Genomic DNA, 25,870 nt, shown 5'->3' on the forward strand with positions numbered 1-25,870 from the left:
AAATGTGATGTATGAAGGGGACCACAAGATTTACCCACAAGATTTCATTTTGTGGATGAGACATTTAATAAAATAGATAACAAGCCAGATCGGGAAGGGCCAACTATGTCATTGCTAAATAGTTTGGATTTTTCCTTAAAGGGATGGAGAACATGAAAACCACTGAAGGATTTTTGATCAGTGAACTGAGTCATACTATCTTACAGAAAGATAAATGGAGGGTACATTCAGATTCAGAGATATATGGATGCTAAACAGTCCAGACTACAGATGGTGATGACGACAGTGGAAATGGAGAGGAGGGAGTAGTTTGTAGAGGCTTTTAAGTTGTAGAATTGACAGAATTTGATGATCTAATAAATATGAGGGACGAGGGAAGAAACTAAATTGAGTGAATGAATGGTAACGTTTCACCAAAATAACAAACCTGCAGGAAATTCACAAACTTGTGGCTTGTAGACTTCCAAGTACTCTTGACCAAACCACCGTCATAACTCACCAGCTACACTTAATCCTTAAACTTGTAAATTGTCCATTTGGGATGAAATCACCATAGCAGTCCCTCTGGGGAAAAGTAGTTCTGTGGACTGCAAAGGGGGTACTTACCGTGGTGTCTCCCCATGGTACGGTGGAAGTTTTCCAAGCCCAGTTCCCTAGACTAAGGATAGTGGAGTGGCAAGCACTGAGTCTTGCTTGACTCTTACCATATGAAGTTAATAACATCACTGTTTTCTGAACAGGCTTGTTTCTGGTGCAGGTGATATCAAACTCACCAAAGATGGCAATGTGCTGCTTCATGAGATGGTGAGCTGATGCTGCTGATTTTAATAAACCTTAGTAAGCCTTAATTGAGAGCGTAATACAATTTCTGTATCTTTAAACCAAGGCTGTCAGCTAAATGTTGCAATTATGGGATATACTGGTTGGATTAAACCTCAATAAAAATGTTTTTTGGCTGTTTTCAAATCTTTGTATAGTCTAAGTAATAGCATAGGGATGCTTCCAAATTAGTTGCATCTTTTAAAGGCACTGCATTATGTTCTTTGTAATCATGGAAAAGTAAAAAGGCCGTTGCAGTTTTAGTAAATATATTCATCTTCAAGATTGAAGGACTTAGTCTAGTTTTGGAAACAGTGCATTCTGAAGCAAAGACTTTTATAAAATGTTCAAATCTCATTAGTTCTCAACTTTTAACTTTTGGTCTTGACATTTATTAAGTACTGATAATACAAAACTTGTGAACTTGTAGAACTGATTTTAGCATTGACCCTTAGGTTATATTGTTTTTGGTGGACTATTTCTTTATTTCATTCTCTTTTTTTAAATCTGTTGTTTGCTTTTTCCAGCAAATTCAACACCCAACAGCTTCCTTGATAGCAAAAGTAGCAACAGCCCAGGATGACATTACAGGAGATGGTACTACTTCAAATGTTCTAATTATTGGGGAGTTACTAAAACAAGCTGATCGTTACATTTCTGAGGTATTATAATTTCATAGAATTCACATTCATGGGGTACTTTATTTTGAATGGAAACTTGGGTTTGTTTTTACATTAGTAAAATGGTTTAATTTTAGAGGGCTAAGGTTAATATAGGATGTCCTCCCAAAATGTATAGACACTTTAACAGATGATAGCTTTAAATAAAAAATGAAACGGATTTTAATAAACACTGCCTTTATAATTATATTCAAATTGTGTATACATTTTTTTGGGACACCCTGTATTGATGAAGATACATTTAATTATAAATGAAAATAATGAACTTTTTTCCCCAAAACAAGGCTTTTTATTGGATTTATATATATATTTTTTAAATGAAAAATTTAAGATATTTAAAAAAGGTAAAATATTAGCCATGTACCCATGACTAATGCGCAAAGAAAGGAAACATCTCTGATAAAGTTGAAACCAAATTGTTGTTTTAAAAAATAACTGGAGAAAATTATTTTTACAATTAAATTTATTGAGGTGACATTGGTTATTACATTATATGTTTCAAACATACAATTCTATAGCACATCATCTGTCTGTTGCATTGTGTGCTCACCTCCCAAAGTCTCGTCTCCTTCTGTCACCATATATTTGGCCTCCCTCCTCCCTTTACCCTCTTCAGCCAATCTCCACCCCCCCTTCCCCTCTGGTAACCACTATACTGTTGCCTGTGTCTATGAGTTTGTTTTGTTTGTTGCTTTCTGTTTTATATCCCACATATGAGTGAAATTATATGCTTCTTGTCCTCTTCTATCTGACTTATTTTGCTTATTTAGCATGATACTCTCAAGATCCATCCATGTTGTTGCAAATAGCAGTATTTTGTCCTTTCTTATGACTAAGTAGTATTCCACTGTATATATGTGCCACATCTTCTTTATCCAGTTATCCATCGAAGGACACTTAGGTTGTTTTCATGTGAATAATGCTGCAGTAAACATAGGGGTACATATATCTTTATGAATAAATGTTTTCAATTTTTTTGGGTAGATACACAGAAGAGGAATTGCTGGGTCATATGGTAGATCTAATCTTAATTTTTTGAGGAACCTCCATATTGCTTTCCATAGTGGCTGTACCCATTTACATTCCCACCAGCAGTGAACGAGGGTTCCTTTTTCTCCACATCTTCTCCAACATTTGTTATTTCTTATCTTATTGATAATAAACATTCTCATAGGTCTGAGGTAGTATCTCATTGTGATTTTGATTTCCATTTCCCTTATATCTAGAGAAGTTGAGCATCTTTTCATATATTTGTTGGCCATTTGTATGTCTTGGAAAAAGTGTCTGTTCAGGTCCTCTGCCCATTTTTAATTGGGTAAAAAATTATCGGAGTATTCTTTGCAAATGTCTTCTCCCATTCAGTTGGTTGCCTTTTTGTTTTGTCGATGGTTTCTTTTCTGTGTAGAAGCTTTTTAGTTTGATGTAGTCCCATTTATTTATTTTTGCTTTTCCCTTGCCTTTGAGGTCAGGTTCATAAAAGCCTCTCTGAGACCAAGGCCTATTAAGTTTAGTACCTATGTTTTCTTCTATGTGTTTTATTGTTTCAGATCTTATATTTAAGTGTTTAATCCATTTTGAATTAATTTTTGTATATGGTGTCAAATAGCAGTCTTGTTTCATTCTCTTGCATGTGACTTTCCAGTTTTCCCAACACCATTTATTGAAGAGGCTTTACTTTTGAAGAAAAATTATTGAAGTCTTCCACATTGTGAATATACCTACCTTTCTAGTTTTCCTTCCTTTTATAAACTGTCTACTCCAGTCAGACTCCTCCATTCACTAGCCTCTGAAATCATTACAGACATTTCTACCTCTGTGCCTTTGTTCAATCTGTATTCTTTTCTTGGCATTACTTATCTGTCTTCTCTAATTAAGTATTTGAATTTTCTTCTCTTTCAAGGACCATTTCAGCAAAGCATAACCTGGTCAAAATACTAAAATTATTACTTTTTTGTGTTTCATTTAGTATTGGGAATTATCTATTAATTCAGTACCTGCAACTTATAAGGATGCTTTTGGCTGTTAGCAGTAGAAACTTGACTAAAAATCACTTAAACAATAAAGAAATTATCTCCCATAGCAGAATAGAGAGAGATAAGGCAGGCTTCCAGAGCCAGTTGATTAAAAATTTCAGTCCATTATCAAGCACCCAGGTTCTTTCTGTCTCTTAGCCCTTCTACTTATAATGTTGTTTCATCATAAGGTTTATTTTCATCCTGACTGTAAGACTGTCAGAGGAAATCAGGCCTACCTGCTTCCCTTAGTAGCACTCAGTAGGAGAGGGCAAGAGAATACCATTCACCTAACTGTGGAATATAAGTCCTTCCTGTATGTGATTGGGCCAACTTTGGTCGTATGTCATCCCAAACCAGTAACAGTTTTTAGGGAATTGACTTAATCTAGTCAGGATCCATCCCTTGAACTAGGGATAGGGTCAGCTTCCTCTGAAGCACTGGAGGAAGAGGGATACCTAAACAGAATTAGGGTTGATTAGAGAGAATGAAGTTTGGGAAGGGGGAGATGCTGACAGGCATTAACATCATTATGGAACTGTGTGGCAGTACAGTGATAGAGCAAGGCACAGGATATAATGAACACTGAGGGAGAGATGTCCTAAACTAGCCTGAGGTAGTTAGGAAGCACTTTCTGGAGGAAATAAGGCCTGGTCTAAATCTTTAGGATGAGAAGGAGTGAGGCAGATAAAAGAGTGAGAGGTAAGGAGAATGGCATTTGAGGCAGAATTAACATGAGCAAAGGCACAAGAGAAGAGAAGCAACACAATATGTGTGTAGAGCTACAAGAAATTTGGTGTTGGTGGAGTTTAAAGTGCTGTGGACAGTAGTGAATAGGCTGGCGAAGTAGGTGGGAGCAAGGTCATTGAAGGCATATAGTATACTAACCAAGAAGAATACTATTCATATTAACGTACTAATGAGTGATATGGTCAGATTTACATTTTAAATATTTGATAGATAGTTTTAAGGGAGTCAAAAAATGAGGTTTTCAGAGTAGTCTGAGTGAGGAATTGTGAGGTCCTAGACAGGGAAAATGTTTTGAAAATGGTTATTAACAGCCTCTGGAGTCAGGCCTGTGAGTTTAAATCCTGACTCTACCCCTTATTTGCCTACTGATCTAAGGCAAACTACATTATTTCTTCAATTTCCTCATCTGTGAAACAGGAATAATAACTCCCGCTTCATAGTATCCAGAGGACTAAAATAATACATGTAAAGCTCTTTAGAATAGTGCCTGACACAGATGCTCAATAAATGTCAACTTCTAGAAATTGTTATAGGACTGATGTAAAGGAATGGAGGAAAGGGCTAAATTAGACCTAGTTCCAGCTTCAGTAAGTTTGTGTATTTTCAGAATAAACAATACTGTTTTTAAAAAAAATATTTTGTTATAATGTCAGACCTGTAAAAAAGTTGCAAGAATATTCCAAAGATTAACATTTGCCCTCTTTCAGATAAAAAATAAATATATGTGTGTTTATATATGTAATAATGTGCATAGTTTTTTTCTGAATGGTATAAGAATAAGTTGCAGATATGATGATCTAAATACTTAAGTGTATATTTCTTAAAATCGGAATTCTCTTATATAATCCAGTATAGTCATCAAAAACAGGAAAATATTATTAACATTGACACATTGATACAAATTTTATTCAGATTTCACCACTTATCCCAATATAGCAGAAGAAAATCTAGGTTCATGCATTACATTCAGCAGTCATGTCTCTTTAGTCTTCTTTAAGCTGAAATAGTTCCTGAATCATCATTTGTGTTTCATAATAGTGTTATTTTTAGAGTACAGGCCAGTTATTTTGTAGAAAGTCCCTCAATTTGGATTGTCTGTTTCCTCAGATTAGACTCAGGTTATAAACTTTTGGCAGTAATACCATAGAAGTGCTGTAGTGTTCTTAATGCATCATATCATGAGGCACATGATGTCTTATTTGTCCCATTACTGTGATGTTAACTTTGAACATTTAATGAAGGTGGTATCTTGTCTGTCACTTTTTTCCAAACCAGTGCTGATTCTTTTCCTCTGCATTAAAAGTCTTCTTTTGTGCCCACTCAGAAAGACACCACATGAAAACAATCTGTCATAATTTTCAGAAGTAAAAAGGACTTTTGTAGTTTTTTGTACTAGACTTAGAATTTTTCTGTAAGTTTGAGATTGTTTTAAATGTGAAGCACTGAAAAATTACTTTTATAAATTATATACATGCACTTACATTTAGTGGCATTGATGTAATATTACTTTTTGTAATATTTTTTACTGTTAATAGGAGAGGATGGTTACTTTTACTTTGGATGACTTACTTTATAATTTAGAGTTTTATGTTGTTTTAATAGGGCCTGCACCCTAGAATAATAGCTGAAGGATTTGAAGCTGCAAAGAAAAAAGCACTTGAAGTTTTGGAAGAAATTAAAATTAAAAAAGAGATGAAAAGAGACATCCTCTTAGATGTGGCTAGAACATCTCTACAAACTAAAGTTCATGCTGAACTGGCTGATGTGCTAATAGAGGTACGTGATTAATTTTTTACATTCAAAAAGAGTATAGCGTGACACATGGTGATATTTTTCTTTTTCCTATAAGGTAATCAACTATTGCATGTGGTTCTTTTGAATGTAAAATAAGATATGGAAGAGAAACATTTATAGACTTGCTTACTGACTAGATTTAATTGGTCAGAACAGTCTATATAATTTTTCCCCCAAAAGTATTACATTAAGCCCGGTCGGCATTGGCTCAGCGGTTGAGCATTAACCTATGATCCAGGAGCTCTCGGTTTGATTTCTGGTCAGGGCACATGCCTGGGTTGTGGGCTCGATCCTCAACAGGGGGTGTGCAGGAGGCAGCTGATGAGTGACTCTCATTATTGATGTTTCTATCTCTCCCTCTCCCTTTGTTGCTCTGAAATAAGTAAGAAAACATTAAAAAAAAAGTATCACATTAAGCCTTTTTTTAAGTTAACTTGAAAGTTGGGAGGTGCTAGGCTTCCTGTGGCTCATCCCCTGTGGAAGCGACTGGGGTGATGTACTGGTCTCTTAGACCTGCAGGTCCTTATTTAGTACTTGAGGTGACACATGGGGAAGTTGTTTTGGCAGTGTGCTTTGTAGTTAAGGTTGCAACTTTTTAAAAAAAAAAAATCTTTATTGATTTCAGAGAGAGGAAAGGAGAGGGAGAGAGAGAGAGGTAGAAACATTAATGATGAGAGAGTCATTGGTTGTCTGTCTCCTGCACTCCCTGGACTGGGGATGGAGCCTGCAACCAGGGCATGTGCCCTGACCGGGAATCGAACCCCCGATCGCCTGAATCCTAGGTCGACTGACGCTCAACCACTGAGCCACGCCTGGCCAGGCAAGGTTGCAACTTTAATGAAGCATGATTGATGTGATAATGCATCTGGGAAATGCATAATTTGTTTTGATTACTTCTAAAGGTAGAATGTATGTAATATAAGGACAAGATTAGGTATTTTGGGAAGCCTTTTATCGGGGCTGTAGTTTGGTGATGTCATTGCTCCTTAGTGTTGCAATTTCTGAAATTTAAATATATTAATGTATCAGGAATGATAAGTTCATAACTAAATTTACAAGACATTGACTTATAAGTCAGAGTGCTATCATACTAACTTACTTTGAGAAATATAAATCCCAAATGGACTGGAACACTTGAGTTGTTTCTGGTCAGTTCTCCTTACCAACAGGAAAACCTAGTTGGGATATCAGAGAATTTCTTACTGAGCAGAGTCCAAATAAACACTCTGCTGTATTTTCTTTCTTTCTTCTTCTTCTTTTTAACATATATCTTTATTGATTTTAGAGAGAGGAAGGGAGAGGGAGAGAGTGAGAAAGCAAGAGAGCAAAACATCAATGATGACAGTCATTGATCGGCTGCCTTCTGCACGCCCCTGACGGGATCGAACCCACAACCTGGGCATGTGTCTTGACCAGGAATTGAACCGTGATCTCCTGAATCCTAGGTCTGTGCTCAGCTGCTGAGCCAACCCTGGCCAGGCTCTGCTGTATTTTCTGCTGTTGGAATACATATATCAAGTGGCTCAGGATCTTCATGCTCTCTGGTTAGGGCCTTCATTCCCCTTTGGAGTTATAGAAACACTGATACTCTCACTATCCAGTATTTTTTGTCATTCCCAGTTAGGCTCCAAAACCAAATATTATGTTACATCAAATAATCTTTTCTAAGATATTTTGTGGGTTTTTTTGCTTTATTTATATTTTAGGATGGTTATACTGTAGCACTTTATTTCTATAGTCATTTTTATATTACTTTCTGAGCTAAGCAATAGGGTGTATTGGGCTATACTTTTCAAATTGCATATCCCTGGGGATATTTGGCAGAATAAATGAAACACATCTTTCTGGAGTGTCAATTTTACTTTACAATTTTTAGGGAAAAGCATTATTTTCATATTAAAACAAACGTGTATGTATAATGGCATGACATGGAGAGTTTTCATGATAAAACATAAGACTTAAAAATTTCATACTGTTTTAGCCAGCAAATTTGAGCTCTACTCTTATGTTAGATTTCCTTTTTTTTTTTTTTAAACATATATCTATTTATGTCAGAGAGAGGAAGGGGGGGAGAGAGAGAGAGAGAGAGGGAGGGAGGGAGGGAGTAGCATCAGTGATGAGAGAGTCGTCATTGATTGGCTGCCTCCTGCACGCCCTCGACTGGGGATTGAGCCTGCAACCGGGGTATGTGCCCTGACCAGGAATTGAACTGCAATCTCCTGGATCCAAGGTGGACACTCAACTCCTGAGCCACACCCAGCTGGGCAGATTTCCTTCTTTTTTATTAAGGTATCCTTTGGTGGAAAGGTTTGAGCAGTATTTTTACAGTAGAAAGAACAGTGGCTTGGCAGTTCCAGAGACCTGAATTCTAGTCCTGGCCCTGCTACTACCATTGCTACTATCATTTAGACCTTGTTTTAAGATCGTAACTTCTTTTTTTTAAAAAATATGTTTTTATTGATTTTTGAGAGAGAGGATGGGAGAGGGGTAGAGAGATAGATTGACTGCCTCCTGCAGGACCCCTACTGGGGATTGAGCCCAAAACCTGGGCATGTGCCCTGTCTGAGTATTGAGCCGGTGACCTCTTGGTTCATGGGTTGATGCCGAACCACTGAGCCATGTCATCTGGGCAAGATGGTAACTTTACTTAAAGTTTTGTCTTAGTTTCCTTATCTGTAAATAAAGGGTTTGGACCTGATGATCTCTGAAGTCCCTTTAGGCTGTAATTATTAGTGTCCATGACCAACTGGCACTTTTTGGTCTTGACCTATGTCTTGGAGCCTGAAACTCTTTGCCTGCTTAGTCTGGTGATAGATTACTTGGACCAGTGGTTTTCTTTAGTAGACCAAATAATTTATTATTCTTATTCACTTCTCTTTCAGGCTGTGGTGGATTCTGTTTCAGCTATTAGAAGACCGAGTTTTCCTATTGATCTCTTCATGGTAGAAATCATGGAGATGAAGCACAAATCAGAAACAGATACAAAGTAAATTACATAAATGTTGGCAATACATAGATTCTAGATTATTTGGTTACCTTCAGATAGTTTTCCATTAATTTTATGGGTTATTCATTCAACATATGTTAATTGGATACTTACCAGAGCCAGTCACTGTTTTAGATGCTAAGAATGAAAAGTAAACAAAACAATTTCTTTTTCAAAAAGCTTACATTTCTAGTTGGAGGTAGTAAACAAATAAGTGATAATAAATGCTATGAAGAGTTTAGAGTAACAGTGTGTGTGAGCATGTGTGTGATTTTAGAGCAACATGAAACTAAATTAGAGAACTAAGGAGGTCTCTGAAGAAATAGGTCATATGAATATCTGGAATAAAAGTGTTCTAAGCAGAGGAAATAATAGCTAAAAAGGCCCTGAGGTAGAAATGTGCTGGGATGTTCTTTTGTGCCTAGAGTAGAATCAGAGGAAGAAGTAGTAGGAGGTGATGAGGCCAGAGAGGTAAGAGGGGCCCTGAAACTAACATGGCCTGGATATGTATGTGCTCAGTGTGTAGCATCTGGTTGATTTGGGACTTAACTCATTTTAAACGTTTTGTCATGGGTACAGTATACATTCAAAGAAAGAAACATTATATATTTTTAATAGGTTGATCAAGGGATTAGTTTTGGATCATGGTGCCCGTCATCCAGAAATGAAGAAGCGAGTAGAAAATGCATTTATCCTTACTTGCAATGTATCACTGGAATATGAAAAAACGTATGTATGTCATTTACTCTTTATAATCTTATGAAATTGTTTTTTCTAAAAGTGTTTTTTAATCTCTTCCCTCCCACTGTTTAGTATAAACTCCTACCTTTTTCTCTTTCCCCCACTGCCTTTACTAGCTTTTTTTTATTAATCTTTTAGAGAGGTGAGCTCTGGTTTCTTTTATAAGACTGCCCAAGAAAAAGAGCAATTGGTAAAAGCTGAAAGAAAATTTATTGATGATAGAGTACAAAAAATAATAGACCTGAAAGACAAAGTCTGTGCTCAGTCCAACAGAGGATTTGTTGTCATTAATCAAAAGGTGAGAAAAAAGTGTTTAGATTTTAAATATTTGTAAATTTCTTCAGTGCTTCTCAAAGTGTGGTTTGTGGACTTGTAGGAGTCCTTAAGACCATTTCAGGGAGTTCATGAGGACAAAACTATTTTCATAATATTAATAATCTTTTTATATTGTGTTGAAATTTGCAATGATGCAAAAACAAAGGTAGGCAAAACTGCTGGTGCCTTAGCACAAATCGAAGCAGTAGCACCAAACTATACTAGTAGTCATCGTACTCTGTTGACATACCACCACACACTGGCAGTTCAAAAAAAAGTTCATTTAAGAATGTCTTGATGAAGTAGTAAAACTTATTAATTTTATTGAATTTTTATCCTTAAATAATTCTGTGTGATAAAATATGAATTATGCACAAAACACTTTTGTGGCATATCAAAGTATGATTGCATTGAAGGAAAGCCCTTGTGTAATGGAGTTTCATACAATGCCATTTTTACTTGAAAGAATGACAGACAAACTGCCTTTATTTAAACATGGGTATTTGGTATTATTTTCTCAAAAATGAATGCAGCAATCCTGTCACTTGAAGGAAAATAACTGACAGTATTTGTTACCGATGATAACATTGGAGACTTCAAATAAAAATTAGAATTTTGGAAAACCTGTAGGAGCCCCTGTGAGCTTTACAGATTTCCAATATTTAAAAGACTTTTCTGATAATATTAGTGATGATATTAGCAAAGGTGATATTTTTGATATTGTATAACCATGAATGTGTCAACATTTGGAAGCTCTGCCTAGCTTAGTGAGCCAATATTTTCTAAATGCCTAATAATCAGTTCAAAGTATAGGATAGACAAATGGATTTTAATGTGAGAGAGTATGGTAAGTTCATTGATATGTTTCCATATTCCACATTGAAATTAACCACTTGTTGAGTTTTGGTATAGCATCAAAGAAGAATACCCACATTTATCTGAAAAGGCTGTTAAAATATTCCTCCTTTTTCCAATAGATATATCTGTGAGGCCAGGTTTTCTTCTTATACTTTAGACAAAACAACATATTGCACCAAATCAAATGCAGAAGCAGATGTGAAAATTCAGCTGTCTTCTATTAAGACAGACATTAAAGCCCTGGCCAGTATAGCTCAATTGGTTGAGTGTCGTCCCATGCACTGAAAGTTTGCCTGTTTGATCCTTGGTCAGGGCACATGCCCAGGTTTTGGGCTCCATCCCAGGTAGGGTGTGTGCGAGAGGCAACCTATTGATGTTTCTCACATCGATGTTTCTCTCTCTCTCTCTCTCTCTCCACCCCCTTCCCTTCCACTCTTAAAAAACAACAACCCCCTCCCACAAAAACATACAAGACAGATAGTAGATTTGCAAAAGTGTAAAACAGTGCCACACCCTCAACTGTATTTTTTTGTTTGTTTAGGAAACTAGTAAATTTTCATTAAGAAATTATTTTTTATGTTAACATAGATGGGTTTCTTATTTATATTAAATGGATTAATAAATATTTAAAAAATTTCTCAGTTTTAATGAATGATAAATATTATACAGCTCACAAACAAAAAGCACTTTTGGCTCTTAATAGCTTTTAAGAGTGTGAAGCAGTGCTGAGATCAAAAAGTTTTAAGACTATTGGCTTAAAACATGCTTGTAACTTTTGTGCTAATTTGATTATAGGGAATCGATCCATTTTCCTTAGATGCGCTTGCAAAACATGGCATAGTAGCTCTTCGCAGAGCAAAGAGAAGAAATATGGAAAGGTAAGCTTGCAGTAAGCTTGCAGATAATTAGGTGTTCTAAGTTTATTAACAGATTAGACTGAAATTATCCCATGTGTATTCCTTTTAGTTTATATGTAAACATTGTTGAGCAAAATAGTAGCATATGAATTTCAAATTTTGTTTTTAATTTCAGTAAATAATGGAACTGTCAAAAATCAAGATTAACTTACCTCAGAACTTTGTTGAAGTACAAGAAAGGTTTTTATCTTCTTAAAACAGGTTTTACAAGCAGTATAATACAGTGACAGTGCAGTGTTCCATGTTAGATATCTCTTCACCTTTTAAGAAATTAGTCTTTATGTTTTCCATAACCAAAGCTGTGTTGACGTATATGTAATTTCAGACTCACTCTTGCTTGTGGTGGAATAGCTGTGAATTCTCTTGAAGACCTCAGTGTAGATTGCTTGGGACATGCTGGTCTTGTATATGAATATGCATTAGTGAGTATTTCCTGAGGCACTGGTTATAAAGTGAACAGTAAACTACCTCTTTTTTTCCTTAATACTAAACATTTTAATTCAGGTTTTACATTTTGAAGTCTGAATAATCCACAGGATAGATTTTACAATTTATTTACCTGTTTGTTAAGAGTTCAAATATAACTTAATTGCTTTTAACATATATTTACTTATACTTGACATGAAAAATTCATATGAAGATTGACATAATGACATTACATAATAAAGTTATATCTTCTTGTATTATCCTTTAGGGTGAAGAAAAGTTCACTTTTATTGAGGACTGTGTAAACCCTCGCTCTGTCACCTTGTTGGTTAAGGGACCAAATAAGCATACTCTCACACAAATCAAGGATGCTGTAAGGGATGGACTTCGTGCCATCAAAAATGCCATTGAAGATGGTAAGTTCTTTTTTGTGATGGATATGAATCTCTCATATTTTTAAAGTGGTAATAAATATATCATGGTATGTGTAATATTTTAAAAGGTATTAATGATAACTATTCTCTCATTTTACTTTGGACAGTTTATAGTTTGGATTGTGAAGGTTTATCCCTTTGGAATATTCTTAATAGTATGCTGTCCTTTTAATTATCTTCTGTTTATGAAATGAAAAAGCACTTAATTTAATGCTGTAATATCATTTTTTATTTTTAAAACCATAAAGAAGCTTTTACTGCTTAGAATGCATTCTGTTAAATCAGGTACAGTGTAAAGTATATGGTTGTCTAACCACTATGCTGAACACCTGAAACTAATACAAAATAATACTGAATGTAAACTGTAATTGAAAAAATTAAAGAAAGATTAGGACAAAATATTAGCATTTATTATTTATTGATAATTTATAACGAGCTTCCTTCTGAAAGGAGTTAGGATAGGTAATTCAATAAAAACACACATGCTTAAAATAGAATAATAAGCACATGAAAAGATGCTCCACATCATTAGTCACTAGGGAAAAGAAAATCAAAGCCGCAAAGAGATGCCATTTCATGTTAGGATGGCTACAGTCAAAGAGCCGGACAATAATAAATGCTAGAACCGTCATATATACAGTTGCTGGTGGGAACTGTTGGAAAACAGTTAGGCAGTTCCTCAAAAAGTTAAATATAGAGTTACTGTATGAACCAGCAAATCACCTCTTAGGTATATACACAAGAGATTTGAAAATATATGTCCACACAAAAAACTTGTACACGAATGTTCACAGCAGTGTTATTTATAATAACCAAATAGTGGAATCAATCCAAATATCCATTAGCTAATGAATGGATAAACAAAATTTGGTATATCCATACAATGGAGTATTATTTGACCTCAAAAAGTAATAAACACTGATATATGGCACAACACGATGACCTTGAAAACATTATGCTAAATAAAAGAGTTTAGACACAAAAGGCTATGTATTATGTGATTCCATTTATATGAAATATCCAGGAAAGACAAAGCCATATAGACAAAAAAGTAGATTAGTGGTGGCTCAGGGCTGGGGAAGTGGGAAATAGAGAATGATTGCTAAAGGGTATAGGGTATTGTTGGTTTTTTAAATGTTCTGGAATTAGGTAGGGGTGATGGTTGCACAACCATGTGAATATACCAAAAACTTCTAAAAAGTATAACTTTAAAATGCTGAATTTTATGGAATGTGAATTATATATGTAAAAATAGAGTAATAAACCTTATAAACAATAGGCCAGATTTATCTGATAAGCAAAAACATAGATGTGAAATAATGGTCAAATGAAAGCTGAAATGGAAAAGTAGAATCTAGGAAAAAAGAATGTAAATGCTATAGCAAATATAATAATCACTATGAATATTTAAGCTGCCAGGATATAAAAAGCTACAATTAGTTATATAGGTTTCATTCAGTTCCTATGTTGAAAAAATAATAGGCTTTCTCTTTGGGTCACTCTTTTTTGTAGTCACTTTTGATAAAAGCTAGCAGCGTTTTCACAACAAGATAAACATACATGCCTATGTAGCCTTTAGTAGTTCAACCCGATTCTTAGGATTTAGGAAACACAGAAAAATGAATTGACTATTTTTTTAAATGCCGTCAAATGCTTAGTTTTTAATAAATAATCTTATTGAGCATAATTGACATGTAATAACCACATATATTTAAAGTGTATACCCATAGCCCGGCCAGTGTTGCGTAGTGGTTGAGCATCAACCTAGGATCCAGGAGATCATGGTTCTATTCCCTGTCAGGGCACATGCCCAGGTTGCAGGCTTGGTCCCCAGCCGGGGGCATGCAGGAAGCAGCCAATCGATGATTTTCATCATTGATGTTTCTATCCCTCCCTTCCTCTCTCTGAGATCAATTAAAAAAAAAATATATATATATATATATATATTTTTAAAAAAATATATCTTTATTGATTTCAGAGAGAGGAAAGGAGAGGGAGAGACAGACAGAAACATCAATGATGAGAGAGTCATTGATTGGCTGCAGCCCGCAACCCGGGCATGTGCCCTGACCGGGAATCGAACCCCGATTTCCTGGATCCTAGGTTGACGCTCAACCGCTGAGCCACGCCCGGCTGGGCAATAAAAATATATTTAAAAAAAAAAGTGTACACCCATAAAACTATCCCCTCAGTCAAGATAATGAACATATCTACCATTCTAAAAAGTGAACCTCGTTGCTTCTTGGTAATTCTTCCCCTCTGGCTCTCCCCTATCACCCTATCCTCAGGTGACCACCAGTCTTCTTTCTGTTGCTACAGATTAGTTTGCATTTTCTAGAATTTCATGTGAATGGAATAATGCATTCATCTGTTGATGAACATTTGTTTATTTACAGTTCTTGGCTATTACAAATAAAGCTACTATGAACACTTGTATACAAGTCTTTGTATGGACATATGCTCTCATTTCTCTTGGGTAAATGCCTAGAAATGCAATGGTTATGGAAGGCATATGCTTAACTTTTTAGAAACTGTCAACCTGTTTGCCAGGTACCATTTTACATTACCACCAGCAGTGTATGTAAAAAATTACCAAATCAGATACTACATTTAGTTACTTGCCACTACAAGTTACAAATAACTGCATTTTAAATGTAGTCATAAAGGAGTAAGTTGAAGGTGGAAGAGGTGTCTACTTTTATTTGCCAGGAAAACAATGAAATAAGCTATTTGTAGCCAGTTGTCTGTACCATGCTTAATTATTTAATGATGTATAACTTCAGGATGCTTCACAAAACATCTGAGTAATCACTGAGCTGTGCAGCTATTTTATTTCTGTATATAGTTAAGTATACTTTAGATGTAGACAAGATGATAGAACACACTTGAATAGTTAGTTGGTTTTTTCTCTGGTTTTCGTGTACGGCATGTCTCGTCAATCATTTTTTCCCCTCCAATAGGGTGTGTGGTTCCAGGAGCGGGTGCAGTTGAAGTCGCAATAGCTGAAGCTCTTATTATGTACAAGCACAGTATAAAAGGAAGAGCTCGTCTTGGAGTCCAAGCTTTTGCTGATGCCTTACTCATCATTCCTAAGGTAAAGCTATTGTAATGGCCACAGAATAACTGGTTAGACATAAGGTGTTTAATTATAAATTGCCAGTACTATCTCACAGTTAGCAGAGTGCAAGACATTTATTTGCATTTCCTCACACAGTGTTGTCTTAGATATTTTATAGCCAAAGTAGGGAAATTTTTGGAATAACACCTCAGGATCCTTGTAGGAGTTTAATGAAATAGTCAAATTACGCCCATGCTTTATTCTCTGAGTTCCAAAAGTTGAAGTAACTTCAAAAATGCTTCTTGATTAACTAATCATAATGAAAAAGCTTAGAATTTAAGATTTAGTTAGATTTTAGAGTAGACCTTTATTTTGTTGGTCATATCCAAAGTATTATCACTTTAAATTGTGTGAGAACTTCAGGCTGTTTAGCACTCCCAAATACTAGCTTGCATTCTATTTTCATTATAATACCTTAGAAAAAGAGAGAAACCAAATTTTTTTTATGTATCAGTAGGACAGAGAACTACCATTCCTTTTCCTTTGCCTTAATCTGGTTGTGAACTACTTCAAATCACAGAAAAACTGTTCCAAATATGCTATTACCATGAATTAAAACATTACTAACAGTGCTAACCAAGTCTCTTTGATAATTGCTTTAAAGTTATTCATAATTTGTGGAATCTTTATGAATCAGAAATCTGTTTTTCTTTCCCCAGAGAAGCAAAGTCAGTAAGTAATGATCCTATAGTTGACACAGACTGGTAAACCTAGTATATATTAGTCTTACCTTTTTACTCATTAGCTGTTGGTTTGGAACCACTTGCAAATAGACCTGGGTTGGAATGCAGGTATCTCCATCCCTGTTGCCACAGGTCATGACTTTCCTCATGTTGATGAGGGGCACAAAGATGTTGCAAATATGCAGGTTTCCTTTTGCAAGTGCCCAGGAAAAATGGGAAGATGTGTGGCTAGAGGAAACAAGAATACCATTCTACTTCCTTTCATGTTTTTTGTTTTTAAAATCTTTTGGGAGGAGGGAAATTTATTTAGTGGGGTGGGGTGGGGGAACTCTAATACTCTCCTTAGAATTTAGTGTGCTGTACATAGGGAAAATGTTTAAGTAAATATAAAAAATGCTAGATATACAAAATAATCATTTGATTTAGATTAAGAATGAAATTCCTCAAAAGGAGATGATTACTATACCATGAATATGTTTTCACAAGACTAGAGAGCAGTGCTTTATTTTTTATATTTGATATTCACATATATATGAAGGTATTTCGCACATGTATTTATTATTATTTTTATTTCTCAAGGTTCTTGCTCAGAATTCTGGTTATGACCCACAGGAAACACTAGTAAAAGTTCAGGCGGAGCATTTAGAATCGAAACAACCTATTGGCATTGATTTGAATACAGGTAAGTAAGTGAAGAAAAATTAGCTGCCTAATAAAGAAAGAGGTTATATTATAGTAATCCAGAAGTTATAGTTAAGGGGGTGGAGGTTTGAGTGATTTTAATATTTAAATTTTAGGAGCCTTTTAGTTTACCTTTGAACTTCTTAAAGTATCCATTCATTTAAAAAATAGTCACTGAGTGCTTGTTATTTGACTCTTGGGATTCACACAAAACAAAACATAAAAGTCTCTGTCCTTGTGAGCTTATGTTGTAGTGGGGAAGGATGGACAGTAAAAAATAACCTTAATAAATAAGTTATTTTTAAAAGTAATAAATTCTGTGAAAAAGTAGAAAAACAGTATAAGGATGATTGTGAATGCTAGCACAGGAGGGTGGGGAAGGGGTTTCAATTTAAAGAGGATGATCAGGGTAGGCCTCATTGAGAATACATCTATTGAAAAAAAAGAAGTGAGGAAGTTAGCCATGTGGGACACTGGGGAAAGAGTATCCTAGGCAGAGGGAACGGCCAGTGGAAAATCACTGTCTGATATTTTTGAGGAGGAGGAAGGAAGTGAGGGAGGTGGTGGAAGGTCAGATTATGTAGGGGCATATGGGTCAGTCTAAGGACTCTGACTTTAACTGTAGTGGAATAGGGAGCAATTTTGAGCAGAGCTGTGACATGGTCTAATTATGTTTAAAAGGATCACTGGCTACTCTGTGCAGAGGAATTAACTGAACAACTAGACGTGTGGAATTGCCATTGGAGAAGACTAGGCAGAGCAGGTTGTAGTGGGGGTGGTGGTGATCAGCATTGAGCTTTGGCAAAGGTAAGTGTGAAGTATCTAAAATAGATAGTTGAGTGTATGAGTCTGGAGCTCAAGAAAGAGGTCTGGGTTGGAGATAAAAGCTTGAGAGTCATCAGAGTGTATATGGTTTAAATCCAGGAGACTGGATTAGATCACCTAGAGTGAGCATAGAGAGAAGAGAAGAATCCCGGACTGAGCCTTTAGGTACTTCAACAGTAAGAGCTCAAGGAGGGAGAGGAAGACAGAACAGGAGCCACTAGTGCAAGAGAAAACACCAGGCGAGTGTGCTGTCCTGGAAGACAAGTGATGGAAGAATAGTCAGGAGGGTATGATTATGTGTGTTAAGTGCTGCTGATAGATGAGGCCTGAGAATCGACCATCGGATTTGACAGCATGTAGGTCATTGGTGACACTGACAATTCTGGTTTTGGTGGTATATTAAATATTGTTAGAATATACAACAGATATTAATATATCAACATTATAGTATTAAAATAGTTTTTTATTTTGCAGGTGAGCCAATGGTAGCAGCAGATGCAGGAATTTGGGATAATTATTGTGTGAAAAGACAACTTCTTCACTCTTGGTAAGTTTGTATTAATAAAAGGGAAAGACTTTGGGGGACATAATTGATAACAATTTCTTTCTATTATTTTTGCCATCCTACAGTGGAAAAATGGTTAACTGTATGAAAAGGCATGGTATTCCTTATTAAGACTGGCTTTTGTCAATTTTCAGTCCCTCTAACATTTTAATTCTAGCAATGTAAGTTATAGGAAGTGTTAATCTTACTGTTTATTTGAGGGGGAAGGGAAGGAAAGGACTTTACTGTAATAGTACCATATGCATAGTAGGGAAAATCAAATGATGTGCTAAAAATAAGGTCCATTTGCCTGGCCGGTGTGGCTCAGTTGGTTGAGCATCATCCCATGTACCAAGTGGTCACGGTTCGATTACCAGCCAGGGCACATGCCTGGGTTGCAGGCTCTATCCCCCATAGGGAGGGTGCAGAAAGCAGCTGATTGATGTTTCTCTCTCACCAATGTTTCTATCTCTCTTCCTCTCCTTTCCTCTCTCTCTAAAATCAATAAAAACATAATTTTTTTTTAAAAAAGAGGTTAATTTTGCTGGAAAATACAATCAGGCTTTCTACTTCATTAGCAAAAGAATTGAAATTATAATACAAGGGGGATGTTTGTATTTATAATCTCATAAAATGTCACACCAACATTGAAAAACAAAGTACCTTTAGTAGCTGAAGATTGCTAGGGGAAAAAGATGAGAGTGAGTTGGTAGGTTTTACTCACCCTGTCATCTTTTTCTTCAGTACAGTGATTGCTGCGAACATTCTCCTTGTTGATGAAATCATGCGAGCTGGTATGTCTTCTCTCAGAGGGTGATTGAGTTAAAAATCAGCTCTTCTAGAAGCTGAGATTTAGCACATTTTATATCCAACTACCATTATATATAGCCTGAGCCATTCTTAATTTTTACATAATAAATGCAGCTTATATTTGTTGGTCTTAGCAGTCTCAAAAATTATTTCATCGGTATAAAGAACACAAGAAATACTTTTACAACCAAGGAATAATAATGAAAATATTTTCCCCTGAGAGTTTTAACTCCTTACCTTTTATTGTTTGTGTGATATCATGATATAGTAAGATATATATTTGGTCTTTGTCCAGTTCCTGGCACAAGAGTTTATAAAACTTTTGTAATTTTCTGAGTAATAATATTCAATAGATCAGAGTTTTGGAGTAAGGAAAGCTTAATTGACCGAGATGGCCTAGCTCAAGGAGAAGGGAGAACTAACTCTCAAATCCATCTTATGAGAGTGGATTCAGGCATCTTTTATTGTTAAGGGAAGGGAGGAGGGGCGAGGCAAGGGGTGGGTGCAGCCTGTAGACGGGTAGGCATCCAAAGGGATCCAAGGAAGAATACAAAATTTCTCAATCCCTTAGTTCCTGGTTGGTTGGTTGACACCCTCCCCCCGTATGAGTCCAGTTATGGAGACTCCTGTGAATCTTTGAAAATCGGTCATTACTCTGACAAGGGGGCTGCTCAAGCCTCAAGCAGAATTTCTTTAGTTAATTAGCATATCTATACCAGGATTTATTAGCCCGTAGGCCATCAGAGAGAGGAAGCATTTCACTCTGTTACAATTGAGAGGGTGATAAGAGGTGGATATTACAACATTTTTTTGTTGTAATATTTGGTCTTAGTTCTTAATTCCTGATGTAAGAGCTTCTAAGACCCTGGTATCTCTGGAATTAATAAGAGTGTCTTTTTGTATGCTAATGAGGTGACTCTTGATGGATCCCTAGATAGCTTCAGGATGGGGGCTGGTTGCCAGAGGAACCAAGGTGTGATTCCTCCAGGGAGGGGAGAGGGGCTGGAGATTGAGTTACTAATCAGTCATGCCTACATGATGAAGCCTCCATAAAAATTCCTAAACTATAGCGTTTAGAGAGCTTCCAGGTTGGTGAACATATCTATGTGACAGGAGGGTGGTGTGCTCCAACCTTCCTTGGACAGAAGTTCCTGCACTCAGGACCCTCCTGGACCTATGTACCTCTTCATCTGACTTTTTATTCATATCCTTTTTAATATCCATTATAATACACTGGTAAATGTAAGTTAAGTGTTACCCTGAGTTCTATGAGCTATTATAGCAAGTTATTAATCATTGATGTTTCTATCTCTCTCTCTCCCTTCCTCTCTCTCAAGTCAGTAAAAACATATTAAAAATAAATAAATAAATAAAAAATCCAGATGAGTTAAAGGCCTAAATTTAAAAATTTAAAACTCATAAAATATAAGAAATATTTGTCAAAGTAGGAAAGACTATCTTGCAGAAGCACAAAAAACAACCTAAAAAGAAAAAATAATTCAGCATAAAAAAAAAATCTATCAAATTGTTCTGCATACTTTTCAAAAGGTAAAAAGCCTCATCTGGGAGAAAATAGTGTGAAAGATAGGTATATAGATACCTTATACCAATCAGAAAGACAAATCCAGTGGAATAAGGCAATAATATAAATAGGCAATTTTATAGAATTGAAAATGGCCAATAGATTTATGAAAATGTGTTCAATTTCAAGGCAATTGCTATTAGATGATATGTAATTTTATATCCTTCAGATTGGCAAAAATTAAAAGTTTAAAAATACCAAGACTTGGCAAGATTATAGGGATATGGAACTATCATACATTGGAGAGGACAATGGAAACTGTTATAATCACTTAGTAAATATAAAGATGAAGAGCCCTAAACCCCAGCAATTCTACTTCTAGGTATAATCCCTAGAAATACTTTTACAAAGGTACTCAAGGAAACATATACACAGAAATTCAATGCTATGGTGTTTAAAGTGATTTAAAATTAGTTTTGGTCAAGATGGCAGCACAAGTAAACACGGCACTCGAATCCTCGCACAACCACATCAAAATTACGTTAGGGGCAGAAATATTAATAAGGATCAGAAATTTAGTTCGTTAAATTTGAAGTCTGTTAAATCGAGGTCCACGAAATTGATGGTTTACTCCTACTCATAAATATTTTATATCACTTCATTTATATCTTACTAAGTACCTTAGTTTCTTTTTATTAGTAAATGTTTTGTTTTTAATAAGGCTTAAACATTTCCTGTAAAAATGCATTACATCTTTGGTTAGATTTTTCCCTATGTATCTTGATTTAGAAGCTATTATGAATAGGATTTTTTATAAACTTACATTTTTAAGTTATCTCTTGCTGTACTATAGACCCTCTGTGGAGTTCTATATATTGACTGTTGTATTCCACAACCTTGCTGAACTCTCTTATAGTGCAATAGTTTGTAGATTATTTTAGAATATTTGGGTTGATAATAGTTTAGTTCTTTTTTCTTTTCCAGTTCTTGTACTGCCTCTATTATTATTATTATTATTATTTTTAAATTGATTTTTTAGAGAGAAAGGAAAGGGGGGGTGGGAGAGAGAGAGAGAAACATTGATGTAAGAGTGAAACATCCATCAGCTGCCTCCTGCATGAGCCCCAACCAGGGATCAAACCTGAAACGTGGGCATGTGCCCTGACTGGGTGATGCCCAACTAACTGAGCCACACTGGCCGGGGCTAGTTTCCTGTTTCATTGATTTTGCTAAAACTTTTTATATAATACTGAGTAGAAGCAATGATGGCAGTCACCTTTATCCTATTCTTGCCTTTAAAGGGAATGTTTCTAGTATTTTACTGTTGGTTTTTTTCTCTCTCTGAAATGTTGGCAGGTGGCTAGCTACATAAGGTTGTTTGCTTCTTTCTATTTCTGTTTTGCCAAGAGGTTTTTAAAAAAGTTATGATTGTTGAATTTTATCAAATGCTTTTCTGCATACATTGAGATTTTTTTCTTTAGTCTGTTATTGTAGTGACCTACTTCAATATTTTCTAATGTTCAACTATTCTTGCCTTCCTGAGATAAACCCTATTTGATTGTGATAGACCATATTTGATTTTGAGATGCAGATTTTTCACATTTCTGTAATTAGAATATGTTTTGTAGTCAATGACATCTAATTGCTCTTGGTTGAATTTGGTCACCTGTAATTCCTTAGTGGTTTAGTCTACAACCATTTAAGGACCATTTAAAGAAGGACTGTGAATCTTGATTGTTACCTGAAAACTTCCTGTTGCTTATCTTCTGGTAAGTTAAAGAAAATTTCAGCATCAAAACTTTCAGAATGTGTGTCAGTGGCTTAGAGGAAAGTACCAGAGAGAATGGTTGAGACTCTTTTATGAACTGTTACACTACTGTCTCTTGATGGCAAGAGGAATATCAAAAACTATGTGTTGAAAAGTGATTCAGAAGAGTTGGGTTGTAAATGTGAAGATCTTATCTATTTATTTTGCTTATGTTTTTCTTGAATGCATAGGAATGATAGTTGATTAACAGTCTGTGTAAATAAGTCTAGAAAGCTCTGTCAGTAACTATAAAATAAAATGTATGCGTGATAAGAAACCATTATGTTATGGTTGAAGTGACAGCATTTTTCTTTTTCAGTATATAAAGTAATGATATATCTTATAATCAGTGACATTTTCAATTCAATGAAATATATTAACTTTTTATACATTGTTGGACTTGATGCTAGTTTTTTAAAATAATAATTTATTGATTTTTAGAGAGAGGAAGGGAGAGAGAGAAACATTGATGTGAAAGTGTAATATTGATCTGCTGCCTCCTGCATATCCCCTACCAGGGATCGAGCCCACAACCTGGGCACGTGCCCTGACCAGGAATTGATCCAGTAACCTTTCGGTGCACAGGACAATGCCCAACCAACTGAGCCACACCTGCCAGGGCGATGATAATTTTTTTCTTTGCATGCATTCATAAGTGGGATTGGCCTTACAATTTTACTTGTTCTGTTATCCTTGTGTTATTTTGGTATCAGTGAAATCCTAGCCTTATAGAGTGAGGAATGAGTTGGGGAGTTAATCCTCTTTTTCTCTTCTTTGGAACAGTTTTGAGTCAGTAAGATGGAGAGTTATATCCTGCTTGACAGCTTCATCTTGGCCTAGTAGTTTTTTAAATGGGAGGGATAGATTTTTGACTGCTGATTCAGTTTTCTTCATTGCTTAGGTCTTGAGTTTTCTATTCCCTTTTGAGCCTGTTTTGATAATTTATATTTTTTAGAAGCTCTCTATCAAATGCTGCTTTTTCCCTTAAAATCAAAGTTTTGTATTCTAGTGATGCTGGCTCTTTTTGTACTGTGGGGCTGATGGGGTGGGGCTTGAGAGAGGATAATATTTTTCTAGTACATCTGTTTGCATCCTTTTATGTTTGTTTTTAGGTTTTACGTATGTCCCTAAAAACAGCCTATAGCTAGATTGCCTCCCACATGTGCCCCGACTGGGGATCGAACGTACAACCTTTTGGTGTATGGGATGACACTCCAACCAACTGAGCCACCCGGCTGGGGCCAGACCTACCTATTTTTAATGTAAATTGTTTAACTAATTTTCTCTCTCTTGGAGAGTAGCCAACTTTTAAGTATGTAAAAACTTCATGACAGCTCCCTTAAAAATAAAAAAGACTTTATCCTAAGTTTCATAAATCTCTCAGTTTCAGTTAAAGTATCATGAGCCAAGAATTGTTATCTCACTGTCTGCCATTCTCCGAACAGTTTGTTTCTTACCTGCCTTTTTAAATAGTCCTTTCTATAAAAATAACTATTTCTTTGAGATCACTTTATTGGTGCCATCACTGTTGTTTTATGTTTTGATCCTGTCTGGTAGTCATACATTACTACCCTTCCAGCCTCCCACAATACCACTACCATTTTGGGGTTTTGGCTCTTGAACATAATTCAGTTTAATATCGCTAAGTAATAAGGCTTGTAACAATCCATTCACTCTTCCTTTACAGCTGCCTATATAATTGTCAAAGAGATCTAGGGGAACAAGGATACAATCATTAAGGACATCACCATTCACTATAATTAGTCTTGCTTTCCGTATCCTGTTCTAGATAGAGGTCTTTAAGCTTATCAATGAGGAAATCAAGTGCCTCATGAATTATATTTAATCTTCAGTCATACTTTTCTTGGCCAGATGTTTAGGCTATATAGGAAAGGGTTGGAGATGGGAAACTGGAAGATCAGTGTTTTAGTGTTTAGAAGATCAGTGGGTTAGTCTTTTAGTGCAAAGAAAACTCCTATGCTGCTAAGCTATTTATGAAGGTTGCCTTCAACATAGATTTGATTGTTGATTCTTGACTCTACTGCTCTTTTTGGTTATTTAATAAATATTAGCCTTTCTTTAGAAAGGAGGCTTGAGGACCTGAGTTTGGAACCTTTGCTGAGGGGCATATGTTTGAGGACAGAGAGAGAAGGGAAGTTCCAGGGTACAGATATTTCCGCAAAACCCACAGATGGTAAGAATGGTTTTCCCATGACCTGACTTGCCATCTTTTCCATGTTCAGCACAGTCCTTGACACTATAGAACTGAGCTGATGACAGCTACAATGAACAATGTCCACAGTCTCCTCCCTTCTGAGACTTTCTAAACATTTCTCCATTGCTTAGTCCAAGAATCAGCTGGCATAGCCCTGTGTCTGCTCATTGCCTCGACTAGAATGTAGCCAAGTGTCTTGTTGGACAAATAGCCTGTGGGCCTGAATCTGGCTCCTGTTCATGCCTTGGAGATTTATCTAGATGTGGAGGTTGAGTAACAGGTTTGGGCCATATGCTTGCCTGGCAGGTGCTTCACAAAAGCTCAAGTTTCATAAGGTAAGGCTTCGAAAGTAGTGAGCTTAAAATGATCTTTTCTATTGCCTCTTGCTTCTGTAGCCCTGGAGCTATATACAAGGGCCAGTTTGTTATGTAGTGTTAGTGAGGGTGTTGTTGACATAGTGAGGCACCATTCGTTGTGTAGACTGTTCTATCCATTGTAGGATATTTAACATTCCTGGCACCTTGCACTAAAGGCTGGTACACCCTCGTTCCTTGTGACAGCAGGAATGCCGCTGCATTTCAAGATGTCTTCTGGAAGATGGGACTACTGGAGGAAACTTTATTCAGGAATCTACCCACTTGTTTGTATTACCTGGTTCTTCACTAAACTTCAGCCTCAAGAAGTATTCCATTCTACCTCACCCCCAATCCAGGTCATAGAATGTGATGGGCTCTTCTATGGGAAAAGAAACCTGTTCTGTCATGGAGTTGTCTTTGTGGAGTGGGGTTGTGCTGGCAGTTAAGAATGCTGGCTCTAGAACCACAGTGCGTGGGATCATATGCCATCTCTGCCATCTATTAGCTGTGTGATCTGGGGCCAGCCTATCTTACAGGACAGTTAAGAGGATAAGTTAGTATGTGAAATTGCTTCACA

General features: G+C 36.0%; 1 protein-coding gene across 3 annotated transcripts in view; it reads left to right on the forward strand.

Moving 5' to 3' along the window:
• CCT6B (chaperonin containing TCP1 subunit 6B) overlaps positions 1 to 19,471 on the forward strand; it is a 34,306-nt gene extending 14,835 nt beyond the window's left edge. For 2 of the 3 annotated variants that reach the window (XM_081115629.1, XM_081115627.1), the window contains exons 2-14: positions 741 to 804; positions 1,347 to 1,481; positions 5,864 to 6,037; positions 8,938 to 9,041; positions 9,660 to 9,770; positions 9,921 to 10,080; positions 11,751 to 11,833; positions 12,198 to 12,294; positions 12,567 to 12,714; positions 15,693 to 15,826; positions 17,113 to 17,215; positions 18,514 to 18,586; positions 19,328 to 19,471. In XM_081115629.1, coding sequence (XP_080971755.1) covers positions 802 to 804; positions 1,347 to 1,481; positions 5,864 to 6,037; positions 8,938 to 9,041; positions 9,660 to 9,770; positions 9,921 to 10,080; positions 11,751 to 11,833; positions 12,198 to 12,294; positions 12,567 to 12,714; positions 15,693 to 15,826; positions 17,113 to 17,215; positions 18,514 to 18,586; positions 19,328 to 19,400 — 1,398 coding nt within the window. In that variant the 5' untranslated portion in view covers positions 741 to 801 and the 3' untranslated portion in view covers positions 19,401 to 19,471. Of the gene's footprint in view, positions 1 to 740; positions 805 to 1,346; positions 1,482 to 5,863; positions 6,038 to 8,937; positions 9,042 to 9,659; positions 9,775 to 9,920; positions 10,081 to 11,750; positions 11,834 to 12,197; positions 12,295 to 12,566; positions 12,715 to 15,692; positions 15,827 to 17,112; positions 17,216 to 18,513; positions 18,587 to 19,327 lie in introns of all 3 variants that reach the window. The other variant, XM_081115628.1, reaches the window with a different exon arrangement.
• Positions 19,472 to 25,870: the final 6,399 nt, after the last annotated feature.

Source organism: Miniopterus schreibersii (assembly GCF_964146895.1).
Source record: "Miniopterus schreibersii genome assembly, chromosome: 16".
NCBI lineage: Eukaryota > Metazoa > Chordata > Mammalia > Chiroptera > Miniopteridae > Miniopterus > Miniopterus schreibersii.